This window comes from Somniosus microcephalus, chromosome 6 (genome assembly GCF_052327205.1).
Source record: "Somniosus microcephalus isolate GS21.2 chromosome 6, FLI_Smic_1.0, whole genome shotgun sequence".
NCBI lineage: Eukaryota > Metazoa > Chordata > Chondrichthyes > Squaliformes > Somniosidae > Somniosus > Somniosus microcephalus.
Window position 1 is genome coordinate 66,962,272 of NC_140992.1, and position 24,664 is coordinate 66,986,935.

Here is a 24,664-nt window from a genome sequence, read left to right on the forward strand (position 1 = left end):
AATATGGCCCATACCATGAAAGGAATGATACTGAGGTTGCGCTTGTCGGAGCTTATCTTGCTGGTAAGTGGTACCCTGGAAGGGACTTTGACTCTGGAGACCATTCTAGATATGGTCCATGAATATTGCTGATGCTTCTTAAATGAAGCTAGCAAAGTCTCAACTTAACTTCCGAAGATGCCTTTACCATCAAAAGGTAACTTGCAAGGCTAATCTCCGTAGTTTGTTGCCAAATCTTGGGTCCAGTCTATTGCATGCAGGACTACCTGTTGCTGAAGAGCAGCTGCCGAAAGCTGATTTTCAGCAATGGTAGAAGTTGGCCACAAAAGATCATAGTGGTCTGCTCTGATTATTAGTTGGGACCATGCTGCTCTCAAACTTGCCCAGCAGACATGAAGACAGCCAATAAGCACCTGGTTAGATCCTTGAGCAAATAAACAACTATGTCCAGGCACTTGGATTCATGCTCTTAGTTCATTCTAAATTCCCTAGAATTTAGAAGAATGAGAGACGATCTCATTGAAACATATATTTTTTACAGAACTTGACTGGGTTGATGCAGGGAGGATGTTTCGCCTGGCTGGGGAGTCTAGAACTAGGGGTCACAGTCGCAGAATAAGGGGTCAGCCATTTAGGACTGAGATGAGGAGAAATTTCTTCACTCAAAGGATTGTGAATCTTTGGAATTCTCTACCCCAGAGGGCTGTGAATGCTCAGTCGTTGAGTATATTCAGGACAGAGATCGATAGATTTTGGATATTAAGGTAATCAAGGGATATGGGGATAGTGCAGGAAGGTAGAATTGAGGTAAAAGATCAGCCATGATCTTATTGAATGGCGGAGCAGGCTCGAGGGGCCAAATGGATTACTCCTGCTCCTATTTCTTATGTTCCTAAGTTCTTAAGTTTATGATTGAATTCTGGTGTGGAAAATTTTCCAAAGCAGGAAAAAACTTGAAGGACAGAAGCAAAGTCTGCTGTGGGAATGCTATAGAAGAAATCCGCAGATGCACAATATAACTTTCAGTCTTTATCGATTTGCAGATGTCTACCCAATTGTCCTAGAGAGAGGTTGGCATGATGGATCCTTGGAGTTAAAGTAGCTGGGGTTTACATGAATTTTGTAAAAAGGTCTCCATCTTAGTGTCAAGCATCCCTGGAGGTGTGATGAGCAAGGATTTAGTGACCTTTAGTGACCGAAGCCATTATAATGATTTACTGATTGTAGTTTCTTGTTTTATGAAGTAAGAGAACAAGGTGGTTGAAGTATTACGTTTATATACTTAACTGGTAGCCAGTTTACAGAATTTTATTAACTAATAAACAAAAATGTTCAAAGAAAATGAAAAATACATTTTTTTAATGGCCCTGTAACTTATATGATGTCAAGTAATTAAGGACACAATAGGGGAGCTGGGAAAAAATAAACTGATGGTGTATGTTCCCAATTCAATTCAAATGCTTTATTGGCATGAAAGTTTACAGAGAACCATATTGCCAATTCCCTTGGGTATGCTCCTTCCCTTTTATAGAGAGCTGGCAACCAAACTTTTGATATTAACAGTCGAGCACATGACTGCCCAGGGCCAATTGGACAGGGAATAGAATCCCATCCTTCATGTAAAATGCTGAATGAAGAAAAATGGGAAACTTGGGCCTAAGACAGAGTATTCAGACATTTCGCACTGCACAGCTCAGCTGTCTTTTATATTTTGTATTTACAGGTGGCTGAGCAGCTAATGACAATTGCTTATGAACATGGAATAAATCTGTTTGACACAGCAGAGGTGTACGCAGCTGGCAAGTAAGTGAACTGCCTTATTCTCCGAGACTGTGCTTAATGTAAAGGAAATGCAGCCATTGTCACCAAGCTATTTAGCTTGTATCAAGTTCTGGCTGTATAAAATTAGCTTATATTTAAAACTTAGGAACAGACTTTGAAAACCTTTCTGACAGTGGAATTTTTTGCAGATTTTTCCTTTGTACAAAATGCTTGAGCATGTGTTTCTGGAACTTATACTTCATTTTTAGATGCTTATTTTGCGCAAGTGCAACTTTTTAATATTTTTGCACTGTCTGTGCATAATTATTCTAGAAACTATAATAGCTCCTTAAACTGTATGCAGTCTGAAATGACTGTTTCTCCCTGGTCCCTCTGCATGAAAATGGCATAGACAAGCACACCAGAAACTGATGTTATATTGTGAATCATCAGTGGTCAAATCATGGTTGTACGGGAAATAAGATATGTGAATGAACCATGACTCGTTGGATCGGCACAACAGCAGGTGAATAATGTCATGTCCTCAGTGCAAAGATCGTTCAACTTTAGAATTGATCTGGGCTTTAGCAGGTCCCAACACAGCTTGGAGTGAAAAGTGAACCTTCTCAGCTGCAAGGAATAATGCTGTGACCCAGAACTGCATTGTTCTCAAATTTATGATGCCTGTAGATAGAACATTTGTCAAACTGGGCATTTTTCTGAATTGGAATGTGAATTCCATGTTAATAATAGGTAGATTGTTAATCTCATGTGACCTGATTGCCCTTGATTAGACATTAATCACTAATCGAGTCCTAAAACCCAAGAATTCAATTTAAATTTTAAATACATTATTTGGTCTTAAGTAGCTAGAGTCTGAACCATCCATTAGTGGCTACAGTAAATCAACTACAGAATTTAGTATAGATTAGAGAGCCTTGGGATAATTCAAAACATTCAGCTATTGTCCTGTACTTTAACTAGCTTTCAGGTTCCTTATTCAGCAATTGACTTTGTGGGTGCAATCTTCAACTTCTGCCCAAAACAGGCACAAATTCGGCAGAGGGACTGAGCCGTCTGCCCAAATCTGGCATCAGGAGTCCCGAACCATTTTTGGTTTGGGCCTCATTTAATTACCTTTGTGAGCTGTAGCTGCCAAACAGCCACCCCAGCTGCAGTTAACAGTTGTGGTAAGTTAGGAAATCAGGTGACTCCCACGCTGAGCCAGCCAGCAGGGCTGAAGTAATCTGGGGGGGGCGCGGGGGGGTGCTCTCATGGCTTGGCAGGAGGCTGGAGTTTCCTGTGGGGCCAGGAGGAGCACTTTTTGAACCAATTCCAGTGGTCCCGTTAAGCCACTCAACGTCTGGTACAAAATGGGCTGAATGTGAATGGAGCATGCTCCACCCATTTGTACATGAAAAATTGCAAACGGTGTCCTATTATTCAGCCAGAAGTGTCAAGTGGATGATCCATATCGGCCTCCTCCTGAGGTCCCCACCACCACAGAAGCCAGTCTTCAGCCAATTCGATTCACTCCATACTGAGCTGCTGCCCCAATTTTTGTTTTTCAGGCTAGAAACAGACGACTGACAGTTGAAAATCACCTCTTGTGTTTCTCCACTGTGGACATAATATTACAAATCAAAAAAATCTACTGAATCCTCCTAACTGGATGACTTGCTCACCAGTACATTTTATTATCCTATCCCAAGTTTATGCTGGATCTTGATTTCCATTGATTACATAGATATCATTTACAATATTTAAAGATCTGCTCATTGGGCCTGGATTTTAACTGCCAGCAGGTTACCACCCATCTGCAGCAGAATCGGCCAGGCCTCATTTAAACCCTGCCGGCTGGCTTCCCGCCCAAAGCAGTGGAAAATCACGTGACAACAAGTTAGTTGCAGGATCAGGTTCCGAGGGCTTCTTACGTGGGGGTCTTGTGTTCGAGAAGGGGGATGCCTGGGGCAGGAGAAGCCTAAGCTTGCTTTGTCGGAGGAGCACTCCTGGCCCCACAATGGAAATAAATGCACTTATTTTTGGCCTATTCTGGGGCTGATCCTCTTCTGTCCAGGCTTGGCCTGGAGGGAAAGCCACGGCAGCTTCCCTGTTCAGGCCTGGTTTAAAATTTTATTCAGGTCCTGATGACATCATTGGGACCCAACATGCATATGTAAAGATGGACCCTGCTGACCTTGGGTGGGTGTCCTTGCCACCTACTCCGGAGGGCAGGTTAAAATCGCGGAGGGCAGCACCCTGGCGGCTTCAGGGCGGATAAGTAACTTAGGGCATTTTAATTGCCTACCCGCCTGGTTTGCATTGGGCGAGTATGGTTAAAATTGCCTCCTGTGGCCAACATCAGTTCCATGACTGAGTAACAGGCGCTGTGGTTGCAGAGAGCTTGGCAGTGTCAGGTTTTGGTCCTTTGAATGGAGCATTTTATTGTCTCGAGGAAACTGATCCAATTGAGGCAAATGGGTTAGAGTGGCAAGTAGCCGTCGACCCCCAACTCACCATTTTCTGTTTGGGGCCATGTTTTTATTCTACCACTTTAGATATTGGCCCTAAAATAATGCAAGCCAATTTTCATATATAAAGGAGAACATCAGCTGATGGGGAGCTGGTATGTTCAATGTAATACACACTCTCTACTATGGGTATGGTAGTGCTCTCTACTATGGGTATGGTAGTGCTGTGGTTATGTCACTGGAATAATCCAGATAGAACTGGACTAATAATCCCAAATTCAAATCCAACCATGGCAGCTTGAGTATTTGATTTCAATTTTAAAAATCTGGAAATAAAAAGCTAGTATCAGTAACACGTGATGATGACGATGTCGGATTGTCATAAAAAAATATTAATGGGGGGAATTTTAACCAAAAAAGTGAGTGAGTTTGGGAGCGGGTGAGTGGTTAAAAAGGTTGAAACTGACAGAGGTTCAGGAAGCCAGCTCTAACCCGCCGACTTCCGCTTTTAACTGCAGCGCTTTCGGCTGTGTGTGACATACCCCCATAGTAGAGGCGGGTTGGCATAAATTAAGAGGCAATTAAGAACTTTTAAGAAGCAATTATGAGCTGTTTTAACTCCAGATTTCAGCTTTAACTCTAATCGGAGATGCTTTTCTCTGGAGAGCATTGAACGGTAAAAGCACTGTTTCGAAAAGTTCTCCTGTATCTTACTGCATACCGGACAAATTATACTATAACAGCTATCTGCAACAACCTCAACAATACCACAACCAGTGAGCTAATGGGTATTGTGTCTAGCTCCTTCATAGAGAAACCATCATATTCCTCCAAATATCAATTTTCAGTTAACCAAAGAAAATCCACTTACACGGAGCAGGCGATACCCAGCCGATTAATTTTTTTAATATCAATTCATTTGCACAGGTAGGCCACGCTCAAATGAAGATTTGGTAGTTGCTTAAAATGTTGATAGGGAATTTAATACCAAAATTCATTGGATTACGAGTACTTTCTGCTACATGGATGTTTTAATATGAAATCCTGGATTACATGGACAATTTCTTCTTTCGAGTCAACAGCCCTATATGGTTTCGAACTCTTTAGCTGCCTTCAGTAATTCTCTGTTAAGTTGTTCACAGGTTAACTCACTGAAATAGTTTATCTGCAGCATTCTGGATACCTTGGGCTGGATTTTAAAGCGCAGACATGCTGGGGCGGGGAGGGGGTGCCGGTAGCATGTGGAAAACCCACGGCACGTCTGTCAGTGGCTTTTTAACTCAGCTACCTCATTATTATTTTACTAGCGGGTGTAATGATGACGCGCATGACGTGATTTCAACTCCAGTATTTAAAGTGACACTCCAAACATCCAAGTTGAAGGAGTTTGGGGTTGGCATGGAGATTCACAGACCTGTTGGTATGGAGTTGCGACAAAGGCCGCGCCCCGCTTCAATAACGCCTCCCCGGATGTGGTGTTGGGGGCTGTAAGGGCCCGGAGAGAGATATTTTTCCCTAGTGACGGGAGGAAGAAACCTGCTGTGGTTGGAGGTTGGCCAGGAGTTCAGCAGCAGGAGTGTGGTGCCACACTCCTGGATTCAATGCAGAAAGTGGTTTAATGACCTAAGCAGGGCAGGAAAGGTGAATACAGTGCCACATTCACCTACATCCTGATGTGCATATCACCCTAACCCCTTCTGCCTTCTCTGCCTACTCCAGCACATCAGTCCTCACACCCACTTACCTTGCAGGTACACCCATCCCTCTCTGTCTATGCACTTACATCCCCATCTATCCATCCACCACTGACACTCACACACATCCTTGCGCAATGTCATGCCTATCCCTCATAGTCATCCTCAACAAATGCTCTCCATTCATCAGGGGAACACATGCCATTACTCTCACTCATAGGTCTCTTCTTTCCCTCCTTGCCAGAGAAGAGAACAGAGAACACAAGGGAGAGACATGGAATTGGAAGTGGCCCTCCAGCCATCTCTTAATTGACATCTGCAGAGGAGGAGGCGTTGAAGGTCAGTGGAGCCTCGGCGTGCCTGGTTGTTGGAGATGGCGTCTTGATGTCAACAGTGAGTGAAGTATGATCATGTGCACAATGATAACTTCAAGTATTCTTACGTTCACAGTACTCATTCATGTCTTTTATCACCCACAGGACCTTCACGTGTCCAGCAGGAGGTGGTCCAGCTCACCCATGATGATGACGACTCCCCAGAGGAGCTCACTCCCTCTGAGGGTGCACCGTCACAGGACTTGTGCAGACCAGCTCAGATACTCGCACATCATTGGGAGAACTTACAAGAAATAGTTGGGTTTTCACATGGTGACTTGTACTTCACAAGTGATCAAGAGCAGATGATGGAGTCAGGGACAGCAGTGGAGAGTCTGCGGGAGGGCACAGGACTGTCCAAGCTCTGCTCAGCTGGACGCAGATGCTGTACCTCAGGAGCCTTCGACGAACAGGATACTTCTTGAGCAGCAACAGAGAATGTGCGATGTACTGGCAGGCGTTCCAGCTGCACTGTGCATGATGCAGAGAGATTGGATGAGTCCACCTCAAGCATGAGTAGCATAATGTTGCACGCCTTTGCAATGATGTCTTCTTCCATGGAAAGAGTGGCCAACTGCATGGAGCATCAAATGCGGCAATCACATGAGTGCATGCAGGCCCCCACCAATGGCTTGCAAACTATGAATGCCACCTTAAATAGGATGATTTATACCCTAGCCTTGGCCTTTCATCGCCCCACTGATCTGCAGCAAAGTGTCTACCAGCATATTGCTAGCTGGGCCATGAGAGGGATGATGGTGAAAGGGGACAGGAAGCAGGGACTCTGCTCAAAGCGCTTCCACTTCTCAACCATCCCCCCCCCCCCCCGCCCAACCAGTCAGTACCCCACATGCATGCTCCCGATGGTGCAGGTGCAGCAGTTTTTGGTGAGGCCCTCACGGGCTCCAAAACCCAGAGGATGTCGACCAAGAGCACCTCAGCAGTCAGAGCAGTGATCTGAGCAGCCTGCCTCTACCTCTGTTGAAGCCACAGGGGTTGCACCATGTAGAAATGCTAGGAAAAGAAAGAGTAAAGATTTGTAGTTGCACAAGGGTATGCACATGGGTATGTTACACATTGTTCGACTGTTAAGTTTTTGTTTTCTATTTGAACCACATAAATATTATTCTTTTGCACCACTTTCCTGCCTTGCCCATTCTTGGTTGGCTGGCAAGTAGCCTTTTCAGTTGTGTGATGATGAATCGGAAGACATGAATTGACACTGAGTAATGGGGGCCTATGAAAGGGATGCTTGGTTGTTTGCAGGACTGCTTTGTGTTAGTGGCATTGGGGGAGGGGGGCAAAAGTGGCTTTTCCATGTGGTTGTTAGATGGGTGCACTGGTAAAAAAACTTAAATGAACCAGCAATGTGTGCCGCTGGTGGTGCATTGCCCGCATCACTTTCCGCCTCCTCCCCCTCTTCCTCCTCCTCCTCAGAATCGTTCGAAGAGGCTCTGTGCTCTGCACCTTGTTCCTCCTGCAGGTCCAAACCTCACTGCTACGCAATGTTGTGCAGAGCGCAGCACACCATGACCATTCTGGAGACCCTGGCTGGTGCGTACTGAAGAGCATCTCCTGATCTGTCCAGGCACCTGAAACGCATCTTCAGCATGCCGATGGCTTGTTCAATGGTGGTCATATGGCATTCATTGTATCACTCCTGGGCCTCATTCCTCAGGTTTCTCAGAGGTGTCTTTAGCCACATTTTATGTGAGTAGCCCTTGTCTCTGAGCAGCCTGCCGATAACTTTGATTCAAGGTGCAAAGAGATCAGGGAGGGTGGACTGCCACAGGACGAAAGCATCATGGCAACTGCCCGGGAATCTTGCACAGACCAACATAAACATCTTTTTGTGGATACACACCAGCTGCACGTTGATGGAGTGGAAGCCCTTGCGGTTGATGAGCACTCCTGGGTGATTTATGGTTGCCACATGTGTGTCTGTGGGAAGTCAACCAGAGCCACAAACCCGAGTGCCCGTTCATTCTAACTGGCGTCATTGCAGTAAAATTTGACATAATTGCCAGCCCTGGCAAAGAAGCAATCAGTCACCTGTCTTACGCATTTGTGTGCAGCCGACTGCGAGATCCTGCAAATGTCTCTAACAGAGCCCTGGCAGGAGCAAGAGGCAAAAAGTTTGAGGGTGGTGGTGACTTCTCCAGTCACTGGTAAAGTGTGGCCACCAGGTCCAGTTGGCAGCAGGTCTTGTTCCAGCAGGCTGCAAATGTCTGCCGTGACCTGATGCCACACCCTGAGCCTCCTGAGACACTGGTGTTCTGACATGTCGACGAAGCTCATCCACTGCCTGTAGACCCTGTGTGCCAGGTATGGCCTGCTGTGAGCTGCACCTCTCTGCTGATCCCTCTCTCCTGTGGAGCTTTAGGCCTGCTGGTGCTGCTGCTGGTATTGTTGCTCCTGCTGCTGCTGCTGGTTATCTTGGTCCTCATCGGTGGTACAAAGTTACACAGCGTAAGCGGCACCCATGCCAATCTGATAGATCAGAGCTCCAAAGTGCAGATCAAACCTCCAAACCTCCAAAGTGTAGATGACACCTCCAAAATGTGCAAAGTAACCTCCAATGTGTATAAGGTAACCTCTCCACACAAGTACTGTGAAAAAACCCTTTCACACAAGCAAGTAGGAAAGCAGCTATGAGTTCTGAGTACTTATTGGCATATTTCCCTGTCATGGCTTCAGCTCCCTCAATTGCCGTTGTGTTCTCGCTTTGCTTTCCTGAGTTTCAGGAAGCCCAGGAAACCAGTAGTCCCAAAGTTAAAGGGCAAAACCCATGTCAATATCGCTCTAATTGAGCAATTAACATATCTCAATTGACAACCGGCCTCTCCTGAGGGGGTTGTGCGCACGCAGCCTAATGCGCTGCAGTGAAAGATGGAAGTCAGCGAGTTGGAGCCAGCTTCCCGATACGCTCGGAATTTTGCCTGATTTAACCCCCCACATACACGCAATTCCATGCGCTCGCCAATGCTAAAATGCCCCCCTTAATTCTGCAATACACACGAGGGACAGTATTAACTCTGTCCAGCCAATGGGCAGTTAAAATGTACCCAGCAAGGTGTAGGTGGTTTGCTTTGGTGGTTCGAATCACTGCTCCTACTTAGTTCTATACGACAGGAATTACGGTGAACAGGATTGGGACATAGACAAGCTTTTCAGACTCAACCATACGGTGTTTAATAAGGTTAACACACACACCCGCCTCCAGTACGTAAAATGCCTGGTGGCGTAAAACAAACAGTACAACAATACAACTTGGCCCGTCGAACAGGCCCCTGTCTCGTATTAAGACACCTAAAATCACACTGCGTTGTATACAGAGTATAATATGGACTTGTCCCACAACCCCAGAACATACACTATATAATACACACAGAACCTCCCCACTAAACCCCTCTGGCTTGGTTGGGACACACAACACCCCCTCACACAGTACCGGTGGTCTTAAGGATGCGTGGGCTTTGACAATGCTCACCCCGATTGTCCATTTTCTTGCTCGCAGCTTCCCCCGTGTAGAACGTGTCTCCTGGTTCCGTCTCACCGATGCAATGTCCAAGTCCCAGTTTCAAGGTTCGTTCCTACAGTTGAAGAGCAAGGCAAGGCTCTTGTCACTAGTGGTGGTTTCGAGCAAGCGAGAGAGAGAGAGAAAATGGCCAAAGCTGCCTACTTTATATCCTTCCAGCCCTGTGTAGCTGCAGTGATGTCTTTTTAATCACCTTTCTTTGTCTGGTTTCCTGCCTTTTTGGGTGTAGTGTATGTACTTTGCAGAAGGAACTATATTCTGCAGCCCCTGTATACTGCAGTACCAGTAGTGACCACCCCTGTATATAAGCCTGTGTAGTAACATTTGCATAGTAGTTCCAGGTTGCCTCCATTCAGTAAAGACCTGTTATAACCAACTCCTGCAGTCCGTGTCTCAATTATACACAGACTTAATATTGGGCTATCCCATCTAGGTGCTCATCTTAATGGCAGATGATGGGCTGCACTTCTCACCTGATCCTGGGTTAAGTGGCTTCCCATTAATTTACAGTGGCCCTCTTTTGTCTGGTTCCCGTCTTCGGGGCTATTTCATCTAGGTGCTAGTCACTGTATGAGTCACCTAGCCCGGGCCCATTGTCTTCCCAGAGAATTCTGCCCGCCCAGAAATTCTCCCATAATTAGTTTGTAGGCCTGGCTGTAATCTCCTGTCCACGAACACCTGGGTCCCTCCCATCTTCTCCAAACAGGCTGTTGGTAACAATCATTCAAAAAGTCTGAAATGAACTTGAGGCCTGCGTTCGATGCTTACAAAGGTCCCGCTCTCCGCGCAGGATCTGATTCTAACCTGCTCTTATGAGCAAGTGAGAAGGACACCTGCTGGAAACCAGTGGGGTCCTTCTTTAAATATGCAGATTGGGCTCTGATAATGTAATTGCGGACTGAATGTTATTTTAACCAGTGGCCTGCATGGAGAAGCGTTTGTGGCTTTCTCGCCAGGCCAGTGGGAAAAGAAGTCAGGGCCAGAATATGTGATTTTACTTTTTATGACTTTCTTTGTGGGGCTAGGAGGAGAGTTCGAATTCTTCTCATTTTTCAAAAAATTCTTTGCATAATCTCAGAAGTGATAAACAGCAGACATTGGACAAATCTTCTGGATCATCAAAGGTTTGCAACACTAAATAATCAATTTTGTGGTTTTAACATGTTAAAACATTTTCGAAGAAACATCCAATGACCACTACATTTTAATGGCTGAAGTATTTTTCACGTTGTGTAGTGCATCGAATAGGTAGTCACATCTGTGCCAATTTATAGTTTTACTTTGTTTGCCCATGTGCTTGTTGTACTAATGTCTACTGTAACCAATAACATTAATTCTGATCTATTCAACATTGTTTCAGGGCAGAGGTCATACTCGGAAACATCATCAAAAAAAAAGACTGGAGGTAATACTTTGATTGCTCAATTTGAGTATGTCTGCACAGTTTGGGTTTGTCTTGTTTTCTCTTTCTCCTATTTTGTCCAGTTGTACCCTTCTTGCCAAATATATTCTCATCTCCATACATTCTTCCTTCACTCAAAGGTCAGATGGATGTTACTAGCAGTCCTCATTATGGGCCAACTTGAACATAAAAATAAACTTGTTTCTTTCATTTCTTCATTAAATACTTACAGCATTCGGACAACAAGGAGCATAAGGACAATCTAATGTGTTTTGTGACTGACAATGACTTCAGTCTTGTATCAGCATGGATTTGAATAACCAGATCAGATATGTGTAGTGCTGTACAATGGTCACTAATGATAAACATTTGGATTAATTTGTACTTTATTTGGAATTGATTTTAGTGAATTTGAAATTTGAAATTCAAACCTCAAAAATCTATTAAGCTCAGGAGCATAGGTAATAACTGCAGCCATTTTGAGGTGCTTTCTTTAAGTTGAGCAGTGCACCTCTGCGATAAGACTGTCTGCCCTCCTCCCCCACTAGACTAGACTCCGTCAGATGGATGCAGCTCCCTCCCCACTAGCTGGCACCCACCACATCATCAGCCAGCAGGTAAAGGCATTTGCTCTTTTTTTCATCTAAAGGTGAGTCTTTAATTGGCCCTATTATTGTTTCAGTGACTTCAGCAACAGACAACAGGCATATAGACATCATCTGCTCTCGCAGTAGGAAAGGTATCAGTTTGGCTCAGTGGTAGTCCTCGTGCCTCTGAGACCAAAAGTTGTATGTTCGTGGGCAACTCCAGGTACTTGAGCGCATAATCTAAGCTGACTTTGCTTCCAGGACAAGGAACATGGTGCAATGTGATACTGCAAAGGGCATTGATTGATTATTGCACCAGGGAATACCCATCAGCTTCTCAGTGATTTAGTCAGCTGTCCTGTTATTCACCTGAAACACTTATCTTTGCAGACTTAGTGGGCTGGATTTTGTCATTGGGGGTGGGTTGGGGGCGGTCGGCAGGTCCCGCCCCCGCCTCCAATGTAAGGCGCGACAATTGAGTGATTTTGTCCTAATTGGGCACTTGATTTCCAGCGTGTGGAAACCCCTGGCCCAATGAGTCTTTTGATCCTGAAACTCGCCTCTGATGACGTCATCTATGCAGCTGCATTTAAGGCCTGCAAGCAGCCTTGGTTCATTTTCTGCCGTACAACTTTTTTGCTGAGATTTCTGAGGGATTAGTGGTGCAAACATGGCAAGCTCAAGGCCCAAGTGCATACCCTGTTTTGATGAGGACTCCCTCCAAGCTCTAGTGGAGGGAGCAAGAGCTCAGAAGGAAATGCTGTTTCCTTCATCTGGGAGGAAAAAGCCTCCCCAGCAGACCAAGCTGTGTGGCTGCAAATGGCACAGGAGGTGAATGCGATTTCAATGTGCAGCAGAACCTGGCTGCAGTGTAGAAAGAGGTTTCATGACCTTCTCCGCACAGGAAACGTGAGTATTACATCACCATGACCCTCAATCTGCTCCCCATCGCGCCTCATCACCAGCACTCTTCATTGTCAACCTCCTCCTCCACATCCCACTTGACCCTTACATCCCTGCACTCTTAACCATTCCCTCTCTCTAAGTACCCATTTACTGAGCTATTCAACTATGCAGCCCTCGCACGCCCTATCACTGTTATGCTATGACAACAACTTACAACACACAGGGAGGGCCCTTGGTCTTGGGACAGCACACAGGGAGGGCCCTTGGTCTTGGGACCTCACTCCATCTTTGTGTCATTCTAAGCATCTATGCTGTGGATTCTCTACACTCACTCCTCCATTCTCACTCAAACTCCACTTGTGTCCCTCATTGCAGGAAAAGAGAGCCCGCAATAAGAGGGAAAGGGTGAAGACAGGAGGAGGGCCAATCTCAGTAGCCCAGCTCATCAGTGCAGAGGAGGCGGCCCTCGAGATCGTGGGAGTCGAGGAGGATGCGCAAGTGGGGGACAGACAGACGGGCGCATCAGAGCAAGCTGGTGACAGAATAGTTTATCATCTCTCTCATTGACATTGCATTAGTGACTGATATTGATTCTGATGCTCTAACAGATTGACTTATGATCATCTGCACAATTCCATGTGCATGCAACGTTTATCTTACATGTCTAACTCTTTCCTTTACTCCCTCACAGGACCATCGACAGCCCCCCTCCCCACTGTCCAGGAGGAACAGCCTGAGCCACAAGACTCCTCAGAGGAAGCTGCAACCTCTGAGGGCGCAGTGTCACCAGAATTAAGCGCACCCTGCACCAGTGCAGACACTCACACCTCGGTAGAACGTCACGAGATAGAGTAGTGTTGTCACCTGGTGTATCACAGCTCACAAGTGAGCATCAGCAGATGGTGGAGACAGGGACAGCAGTGGAGAGTCCTCGTCGGAGGGTGCAGGGCTCAGCTGCATGTCGACCCTGTGCTTCCGGGTCCATCCAGAAGGAGAGCGGTGCTGGAACTCCAGGAACAGGTGCAGGAGTCTCTGGCAGGTTTTGTCTCCAGGGTCACTGCGAGTGTGTAGCGGATGGAGGAGTCCATCGCTAACATGAGCAGAGCCTTTGTGGAGGCGTTGGTACATGAACGCATCACCACGGAAAGGAAGGCAACCTCTGTGGAAAGGATGGCTACGGGAGAGGCGAGGATGGCTATGGCCATGGAGGAGCTGAGTTGCCAGAATATGGTCATTGTTCAGAATAGACTGACATCTCTGGAGGAGTGATGGACAGCTATTGAGCAAAGAAACCAGAGCTTCATGGAAGTCCTCTGGAGTAGGACTGCCAGTTCAGAAACGGGACCTCATGGCCCCCCTGAAGTGCAGCAAGGTGCTGTCAAGCCACTTGCTACCTCTGAAGTGGGCCTGACCCATGGTGGCAGACAACAAGGAAGTGGGGGCTCCTCTCCAAGCGCTCACACTTCCATGCCACTGCGGAGCCCTCGGTCAGAGCCCCACCAGAGTCTTCACCCAACTGAGATGGGCGTCTCATCCCCTGCACAGCCGCAGGAGCAGCAAACTGTTGGCGAGCCCTCACAGGCTCGCAACCCCAGAGGACGCCCGCCAAAGGTGCCGAGGCAGGAGCAGCATGAATGTGAGCAAGGGGCCTCTACATCTGCTGAAGCCACAGGGGAAGCACCATGTAGGAGCACGGGTAAGAGGAAGATAAAGCACAAGTAGTCACAAGGGTAGTCAATTGGGTGTTCTGTTGTGTTTAATTGTGAAATGCCATCCGTGAATTAATGTTGTAAAATGACTTGATGGCAAACTGTTGAAGTTGTGGGCTGTGTCATTTCGCAAATGGGACTTCCACATTGAGGGCTCAGGGCGACTTGGAATTGTCAGTATGGTGGTCAGAGTGATAGGAAGCCACAGGTTCTTGTCCATTGTCGATGGTGTGATAAGAAGGTGAGAGCCAAATGTGTTTGATTGGGCAGCCTAAGCAAATCTGGCCAAGATCAGTGCATCCCTTGCATCCCAGGCAGCAATGTTCTCGCATGCTGCTGCCACTGGTTGATGTGCCTCTGCAAGCTGTTCGTTGTTGGTCTCCTCCTCCTCCTCCTCATCCTCATCTGAGGAGGCTATGTGATGAGCCACTTGTACCTCAGGCAGCTGCAAGCCACGATGCTGTGGCATGTTGTGGAGTGCACAGCAAACCACGACGATTCTGGAGACCCTGGCTGCTGAGTACTGCAGGGCTCCACCTGATCTATCAAGACATCTGAATCACATCTTCAGCAAACCGATGGTTTGCTCGATAATGGATCTGGTGGAAATGTGGCTGGAGTTGTACTGCTCCTGAGCCTCGTTGGATGACCTCCTCAACAGCGTCATTAGCCACGTCTTCAGGGGATAGCCCTTGTCTCCAAGTAGCCATTCGCAAAGTTGGTCTGGCGGACTGAAGAGCGGAGGCACACTAGACTGCCACAGGATGAAGGAGTCATGGCAACTCCCAGGGTACTTGGCGCAAACATGCAAAATGTCCTTATTGTGGTTATACACCAGCTGCGCATTGAGGGAGTGGAAGTCCTTGCGGTTGACAAAAATACCTGGATTGTGATGGGATGCCTTAAGAGCCACATGTATGCAGTCTACGACGCCCTACACCCTTGGAAAGCCTGCCAGATTAGCAAATCCAACAGCACGCGCGGTTACACTTGCTTGATTCTTGGAGAAGTTGATGTAATTGTGCACATTGGCAAAGAGGGCATCGGTTACCTGCATGATGCAAGTGTGTGCGGCCGCCTGGGAGATGCCGCTAATGTCTACTGTTGATCCCTGGAATGAGCCTGAAGCAAAAAAGTTAAGCGTGGTGGTGACTTTGACAGCCACTGGTAAGGGGTGTCCACCCGCTCCTCTGGGCTCCAGGTCTTAGTGCAGCATTGCGCAGATGTCACCCACTACCTCTCGCGAAAGTCTCAGCCTCCTTTGGCACTGCTGCTCAGTCATGTTGAGGTAGCTCATCCTCTGTCTGTCAACCCTGTTTTGGGGGTATCACCTGCGGCAACGTCCTTCCCTGCGCTGGCGCCTTCTGGCCTGTGCAGCTTCAGGTGGGTTAGCAGCAGGTTGGCGCTCCTGTTGTTGCTGCTGCTGCTGTTGTTCCTGGTTCTGCTGCTGCCGCGGCTGGTCTTCATCCGAATCTGAGGTCCAGGAGGAAAGGAAATAAATGATTTCCATGCTGCAGGTATATACCTCAGTTGAGGAAGCGCTCAGTCAAGGTGGGGAAAGGGGTTTCCCAGGAGGTCACAGTGGAGATGGATCTCAGCTTCAAAACTTCCAAAATGAGTAGGCCAGCTAAAAGTTCTCCCAGACCTGAGAGAAGAAAGTTCTGCCACCTGCAAATGCTCATTGTGGAAAACTCCTTTTTTATGGTGGAGCTGAAGCTGTTAGTAAGCCATCCACTTGTGAGCTCGCCAGGATTAACTGGCGTGTTCCAGGGGAGACGGGGGAAATGTGTTAAACTGAGAAAGGCCTCTCAAAATGGCATTATAGATACACTTAAGTGGTTGTTAAGCACCTTAAGGGCCTATCCCGCCTCTTGGAGGCAGGATCGAAACGGGGTCTGAATGCTCGCATTTGGGAAAGTTGCTCAGAGGCGGGCTGGAGGCGGGATCGGAGCCCGACGCCATTTTTGGCAACTTTCCCACCTGACCCGCCTTCAAACCCGCCTCCTCGGGCCTGGCAAAATCCAGCCCAGTGAGATTAACACTGCAAGTGTGTCCTTGGGGTTATGGAGGTTATACTCACAGCTACTGCTACTTCCTTCCACATGGCCTGTGCTACTGAATACAATGGCATCCCTCCGTTCTCCAATTTGGGGCAGCAGCATTTCTGTGTCGAGGTCTGAGAAGCTTGATGTTCGCATTTTCCCTTCTGTGGCAACAGCCATTTCACACCCTCTTCTGAGAGCCTCCTGAGCCCTTAAACTGCTTGTAGCCTTTCAGCACAGAAGTTGTGTCCTTGCTCTGCTGCCATCCTGAATTCTCCAACCCTCTCCACCACCCCCTCACCTCCCCCCCGCCCACCCCGGTGTATCTTGCTTCCTGATGGGGGGGAGTCACGTCCTCGGACTTGACATGAATCTTGTCATTCATGGGAAATGGCTTATGAAATAATACTGGGCGGCCTGCTGGTGGCGCTGTCCAGGGAGAGTATAAATTTCTGTTCTGTGAGAATGTGTTTTATTGTGTTTCTGAATGTGGGTTTTAGTCTATGTCTGTCTATTTATGGTATTTGAATGCATTTTTTATTCTCTATCTATCAGTGTCCGAAATGTGAGTGTGGGTTTTATGGTATAACTGGCGGTTTCTGATATGTGATTGTGAGTTTTACTCTGCATCAATCAGTCTCTGGTTTGTGAATGTGGATTCTATTGTGTACCCATCAATCTCTGGTATGGTAGTACTGGTTTTACTCCGTACCAGTTAGTTTCTGATACATGAATGTGGGTTTTCCGTTCTACCTGTCAATTTCTGCTATGGCGGAAAGGGTTCACTTGGAATCTGTAAGTTTCTGATTCGTGAGTGTGGGTTTTTGTCTTTATCTGTCAGTCTCTGCTATGTGAGTGTATTTTTCACTATCTTCTTTTTCTTCTATGCAAAGGTGTGCTTTATTATGTACCTGTCAGCTTCTGGTATGTGAGTGTGGTTTTATTCTGTATCAATCAGTCATGGGATTGATTTATATATTCAAGAAGGAGTTAGATATATTTCTTAAGGCTAGGGGGATCAAGGGATATGGGGAGAAAGCAGGGACAGGGTACTGAATTTGGATGATCAGCCATGATCGCATTGAATGGCAGAGCAGGCTCGAGGGGCCGAATGGCCTACTCCTGCTCCTATCTTCTATGTTTCTATGTAAATACTCGGGCATGGGGCCAGCTTGCTCAGGACATTCCTTAACAGGAACTAGTGAAGGACACAACTAGATCTCCATGTTGAAAAACAGTTGATTAAAGCCTTGTTTAATACTCAGACCGTGCCTAGTAGTTTTCTTACGTCAGGACTGCCAGCATAAATAAAGTTAGCTGATTCCAGAATATCTGACAATGTCAGTTTCTTTCGATTTTGCCAGGCTAAGTCCCACCCTGCCGCACTTACACTACCATTGGGACCCAGGAACTTCCAAGCCAATGAGCTTGCCATAATTATAAGAATAAACGAGTTACTGCCAAAGTAAACTTTCCAGTGAAAGAAGGAACTTGCAGTAACACATCTGCAGACAATGATTCACCTTTTTTATTTAGGGAAGAGAGGTTTTCTGAAATGTTCAATGTACAGAAATTAGCCGCAGAATGTGAAAACTGCATGAAGCTCTGTGTGTCACTGCTCCCACAGATAAACTTCAACTTCAGTTCATTTTCTTCACCTGTAGGTTTCTGAAATCTTTGATGTGAAAACTCTTGACTGAAGTGAAACAAGAAACAACAGGGATAATATTAACCGCCCAGGGCATTAAAACGGCAACCCGACCCAACCGCCTTCACTCCGCCCACTTCCGGTTTTAACGGAGGAAGGTCAGGAACGCGCGACCAAGCCGTTCTCAGGAGGCGGATCGATCCTTAAAATAGAGGCACGCAGGCTCCTTAAAATATTTTAATGTAACTTTTATTTTTAACATCTGCAGGCAGGTTTCCCGGGCATCGGGAAATGTGGCAGATGAAGGGAGTCTTGAAGGGCCAGATCCATAAGGCACGTGTCTTTACAGCACTGCTTGTGGGCTAGGAGGAGCAGGAGTGCCTCCACCCCGCTGGGCCCAACAAACAAACCTGTAAACCCCCACCCCCGCAATCTGACTGACTCCCCGCGATCTCACTCACCCCACCGCAATCTCACTGACCCCCCGCAATCTCCGCAATCTCACTGACACCCCCGTGATCTCATTGCCGCCCCTGCGATCTTACTGACCGCCCCGCGATCTTACTGACCGCCCCGCGATCTCACTGACCCCCCCGCGATCTCACTGACCCCCCCGCGATCTCAATGACCCCCCCGCGATCTCACTCACCCCCCGCGATCTCACTGCCCTCCCCGCGATCTCACTGAGCCCCCCGCGATCTCACTGACCCGCCCGCGATCTCACTGACCCGCCCGCGATCTCACAGACCCCCCACGATATCACTGACCCCCCGCGATCTCACCGAGCCCTCCGCGATCTCACCGAGCCCCCCGCGATCTCACCGAGCCCCCTGCGATCTCACTGACCCGCTTGCGATCTCACTGATCCGCCCACGATCTCACTCATCCCCGCGATCTCACTGACCCCCCCGCGATCTCACTGACCCGCCCGCGATCTCACTGACCCGCCCGCGATCTCACTGACCCCCCACGATATCACCAAGCCCCCCGCGACCTCACCGAGCCCCCCGCTATCTCACCGAGCCCCCCGCGATCTCACCGACCCCCCCGCGATCTCACCGACCCGCCTGCGATCTCACTGACCCCCCCCGCGATCTCACTGACCCCCCCGCGATCTCACTCACCCCCCCGCGATCTCACTGACCTCCCCCGCGATCTCACTGACCCCCCCGCGATCTCACTGCCCCCCCGCGATCTCACTGACCCCCCGCGATCTCACTGACCCCCCCGCGATCTCACTGACCCCCCCGCGATCTCACTGACCCCCCCGCGATCTCACTGACCCCTCCCGCGATCTCACTGACCCTTCGCGTGATCTCACTCACCCCCCCGCGATATCACTGACCCCCCGCGATCTCACTGACCCCCCCGCGATCTCACTGACCCCCCGCGATCTCACTGACCACTCCCGCGATCTCACTGACCCTTCGCGTGATCTCACTGACCCCCCCGCGATATCACTGACCCCCCCGCGATCTCACTGACCCCCCGCGATCTCACTGACCCCCTGCGATCTCACTGAGCCCCCCGCGATCTCACTGACCCCCCCGCGATCTCACTGACCCCCCGTGATACCACTGACCCCCCCGCGATCCCACTGACCCCCCCTGCGATCTCACTGATCCCCCGCGATCTCACCGACCCCCCTGCGATCTCGCTGACCCCCCCGCGATCTCGCTGACGCCCCCGCGACCTCACTGACCCCCCCGCGATCTCACTGACCCCCCGCGATTCCACTGATCCCCCCGTGACCTCACTGACCCCCCGCGATCTCACTGACCCCCCGCGATCTCACTGACCCCCCGCGATATCACTGACCCCCCGCGATCTTGCCGACCCTCCCGCGATCTCACTAACCCCCCCGCGATCTCACTGACCCCCACGATCTCACTGACCCCCACGATCTCACTGACCCCCCTGCGATCTCACTGACCCCCCCTGCGATCTCACTGATCCCCCGCGATCTCACCGACCCCCCCTGCGATCTCACTGACCCCCACGATCTCACTAACCCCCCCGCGATCTCACTGACCCCCACGATCTCACTGACCCCCCCTGCGATCTCACCGACCCCCACGCGATATCACTGACCCCCCGCGATCTCACCGACCCCCCCTGCGATCTCACTGACCCCCACGATCTCACTAACCCCCCCGCGATCTCACTGACCCCCACGATCTCACTGACCCCCCCTGCGATCTCACCGACCCCCACGCGATATCACTGACCCCCCTGCGATCTTGCCGACCCCCCCGCGATCTCACCGACCCCCCCGCGATCTCACTGACCCCCCCCCGCGATCTCACTGACCCCCCCGCAATGTCACTGACCCCCCCGCGATCTCACTGACCCCCCCGCGATCTCAGAGTGCGGCGGGAATCTTGGAGTGGCGGCAGCACGTATTTAAAGCGGCAGCGAGGCTCAGGTAGGCCTCAGTGCGGCGGGAATCTCGGAGCGGCAGCGGCGAGTATTTAAAGCGGCAGCGAGGCTCAGGTAGGCCTCAGTGCGGCGGGAATCTCGGAGTGGCGGCGGCGAGTATTTAAAGCGGCGGCGAGGCTCAGGTAGATGTAGTCATCTCCAATCTCAGAGAGAAGGAGAGAAGTAAAAAGTAATCGAAGTGTGACGGCACCAGAAAGCAGGTAAGTGATTGGTTGGTGAGTATTTCTCTCTTTTTAAACTTTAACTCTGTGGTTTATAGTTTCTAAAGTCTCTGTGGTGTAGCGGGGACTGTTTGTAAACCAGTGCCCTTAAATATACCATTTAACTGTAGTGTAATTGGTGGGATTGATTTGATTTAATTTAATTGCAATTAATTAAAGGGTAAGTCATGGCAGGACAGCCCGGTGCCGTGGTATGCTCCTCCTGCGCTATGTGGGAACTCAGGGACACTTCCTGTGTCCCTGACAACTACGTGTGCTGGAAGTGTGTCCAGCTGCAGCTACTGGCAGACCGCATTGCGGTGCTGGAGCTGCGATTAGATACATACTGGACCATTCGCGAGGCTGAGGACATCGTGGATATCATGTTTGATCAGTTGGTCACACCGCAGGCAAAGGTTGGACAGGCAGAAAGGGAACGTGTGACCAACAGACAGAGTACTAGGCACAGGCAGGTAGTGCAGGGGTCCCCTGTGGACATCCCCCTCTCAAACTGATACACCACTTTGAGTACTGTTGGGGGGGATGGCTTATCAGAGGAAGGCAGCAGCAGCCAACTTCCTGGCACCAGGGGTGGCTCTGCTGCACAGGACGGGAGGAAAAAGTGGGGTAGAGCTATAGTAATAGGGGATTCTATTGTAAGGGGAATAGATAGGCGTTTCTGCGGCTGCAAATGAGATTCCAGGATGGTGTGTTGCCTCCCTGGTGCAAGGGTCAAGGATGTCTTAGAGCGGCTGTAGAACATCTTGGAAGGGGAGGGTGAACAGCCAGTTGCCGTGGTGTATATAGGTACCAACGATATAGGTAAAAAACGGGATGAGGCCCTAAAAGCTGAATATAGGGAGTTAGGAGGTAAATTAAAAAATAGGACCTCAAAGGTAGTAATCTCAGGATTGCTACCAGTGCCACGTGCTAGTCAGAGTAGAAATAGAAGGATATTTCAGATGAATACGTGGCTAGAGGAATGGTGCAAGGGGGAGGAATTCAAATTCCTGGGACATTGGAACCGGTTCTGGGGGAGGTGGGACCAGTTCAAATCGGATGGTTTGCACCTGGGCAGGGCCGGGACTGATGTCCTAGGGGGAGTGTTTGCTAGTGTTCTGGGGGAGGGTTTAAACTAAAATGGCAGGGGGTTGGGAACCTGAGCAGGGGGACAGAGGAAAGGGAAACAAGGATAAAAGCAAAAGATAGGAAGGAGAAAAACAAAAGTGGCAGTCAGAGAAATCAACGGTTTAAATCAAACATGGCCACAGTAAATAATAATTCTAATAGGTCTAAGAGCGTTAAAAAAACAAGCCTGAATGCTTTGTGTCTTAATGCGAGGAGCATTCGTAATAAGGTGGATGAATTAGCTGCGCAAGTAGAGGTAAACGAATATGATTTGATTGGAATTATGGAAACATGGCTCCATGGTGACCAAGGCTGGGAGCTCAACATCCAGGGGTATTCAATATTCAGGAAAGATAGGCAAAAAGGAAAGGTAGGTGGGGTAGCATTGCTGGTTAAAGAAGGGATTAACACAATTGTAAGGAAGGATATTAGCTCTGATGATGTGGAATCTGTATGGGTAGAACTGAGAAATACCAAGGGGCAGAAAACGTTAGTGGGAGTGGTATATAGACCTCCAAACAGTAATGCGGAGGTTGGGGATGGCATTAAAAGGGAAATTAGAGAAGCATGCAATAAGGGCACAGCAGTCATCATGGGTGACTTTAATCTACATATAGGTTGGGCTAACCAAATTAGTAACAATACTGTGGAGGAGGAATTCCTGGAGTGTTTACGGGATGGTTTCCTGGACCAATATGTCGAGGAACCAACCAGAGATCAGGCCATCTTAGACTGGGTATTATGTAACGAGAAAGGATTAATTAGCAATCTTGTACGAGGCCCCTTGGGTCGGAGCGATCATAATATGATCGCATGCTTCATTAAGATGAAGAATGAAGTAGTTGACTCAGAGACTAGGGTCCTGAATTTAAATAAAGGTAACTACGATGGTCTGAGGTGCGAGTTGGGTAGGATTGATTGGGGAATGTCACTCAAAGGGTTAACGGTGGATAGGCAATGGCAAACATTCAAAGACCGCATGGATGAACTACAGAATTTGTTCATCCCAGTTTGGCATAAAAATAAAACAAAAAAGGTGACTCAACCGTGGCTAACGGGGGAATTAGGGATAGCAAAAGATCCAAGGAGAGGACATATAAATTGGCCAGAAAAAGCAGTAAACCAGAGGATTGGGAGCAGTTTAGGATTCAACAAAGGAGGACAAAGGGATTAATTAAGAAAGGGAAAATAGAATATGAGAGTAAGCTTTCAGGGAACATAAACACTGACTGTAAAAGCTTTCATAGAAATGTGAAGAGAAAAAGATTGGTGAAGTCAAGCGTAGGTCCCTTGCAGTCAGAATCAGGGGAATTTATAATGGGGAACAAAGAAATGGCAGACCAATTAAATACATATTTTGGTTCTGTCTTCACAAGGAAGGACACAAATAACCTCCCAGAGATGTTGGGGAACATAGGGTCTGATGAAAGGGAGGAACTGAAAGGAATCAGTATTTGTAGGGAAATGGTGTTAGGGAAATTGATGGGATTGAAGGCCGATAAATCCCCAGGGCCTGATAATCTATATCCTAGGGTACTTAAGGGAGTGGCCCTAGAAATAGTAGATGCATTGCTGATCATCTTCCAACATTCGATGGAATCTGGAACAGTACCCATGGATTGGAGGGTAGCTAATGTTACCCCACTATTCAAAAAGGGGGTAGAGAGAAAATGGGGAGTTACAGACCGGTAAGCCTGACATCGGTAGTGGGGAAAATGCTAGAGTCCATTATAAAAGATACAATAGCAGAGCATTTGGAAAACAGTGACAGGATCGGACAAAGTCAACATGGATTTACAAAAGGTAAATCGTGCTTGACTAATCTACTGGAATTTTTTGAGGATGTAACTAGTAAAATAGATAAGGGAGAACCAGTAGATGTGGTATATTTGGACTTTCAGAAGGCTTTCGATAAGGTCCCACATAAGAGATTAGCGTGTAAAGTCAAGGCACATGGGATTGGGGGCAAGGTATTGATTTGGATAGAGAACTGGTTGGCAGATAGAAAGCAAAGAGTTGGAATAAACGGGTCTTTTTCCGAGTGGCAGGCAGTGACTAGTGGGGTACTGCAAGGATCGGTCCTTGGACCCCAGCTATTCACAATATATATTAATGATCTAGATGAGGGAACTAGATGTAATATCTCCAAATTTGCAGATGACACAAAGCTGGCTGGGCGTGTGTGCTGTGAGGAGGATGCCGAGAAACTACAGGATGATTTGGACAGGTTGGGTGATTGGGCAGAAGCATGGCAGATGCAATATAACGTGCATAAATGTGAGGTTATCCACTTTGGTGGCAAAAACAGGAAGGCAGATTATTATCTGAATGGCAATAGATTGGGAGAAGGGGAAGTGCAATGAGACCTGGGTGTCCTTGTGCACCAGTCGTTGAAGGTAAGCATGCAGGTCCAGCAGGCGGTTAAGAAGGCAAATGGTATGTTGTCTTTCATAGCGAGAGGGTTTGTGTACAGGAACAAGGATGTCTTGCTGCAGTTGTACAGGGCCTTGGTGACACCACACCTTGAGTATTGTGTGCAGTTTTGGTCACCTTATCTGAGGAAGGATGTTCTTGCCATGGAAGGAGTTCAGCGAAGATTCACCAGGCTGATACCTGGGATGGCAGGAATGACGTATGAGGAGAGATTGGGACGATTGGGCTTGTACTCGCTGGAGTTTAGAAGAATGAGAGGGGATCTCATTGAAGCTTATAAAATTCTGACAGGACTGGACAGACTAGATGCAGGGAGGATGTTCCCGATGGTC

The 24,664-nt window shown here is 48.2% G+C and overlaps 1 protein-coding gene across 14 annotated transcripts in view; it reads left to right on the forward strand.

Moving 5' to 3' along the window:
- The window catches only part of kcnab1a (potassium voltage-gated channel subfamily A regulatory beta subunit 1a), a 568,613-nt gene that overhangs the window by 479,105 nt on the left and 64,844 nt on the right, over window positions 1-24,664 (forward strand). For 13 of the 14 annotated variants that reach the window (XM_085990337.1, XM_085990333.1, XM_085990342.1 and 10 more), the window contains 2 exons: window positions 1,724-1,803; window positions 11,199-11,243. In XM_085990337.1, coding sequence (XP_085846463.1) covers window positions 1,724-1,803; window positions 11,199-11,243 — 125 coding nt within the window. The remainder of the gene's footprint in view (window positions 1-1,723; window positions 1,804-11,198; window positions 11,244-24,664) is intronic. The other variant, XM_085990340.1, reaches the window with a different exon arrangement.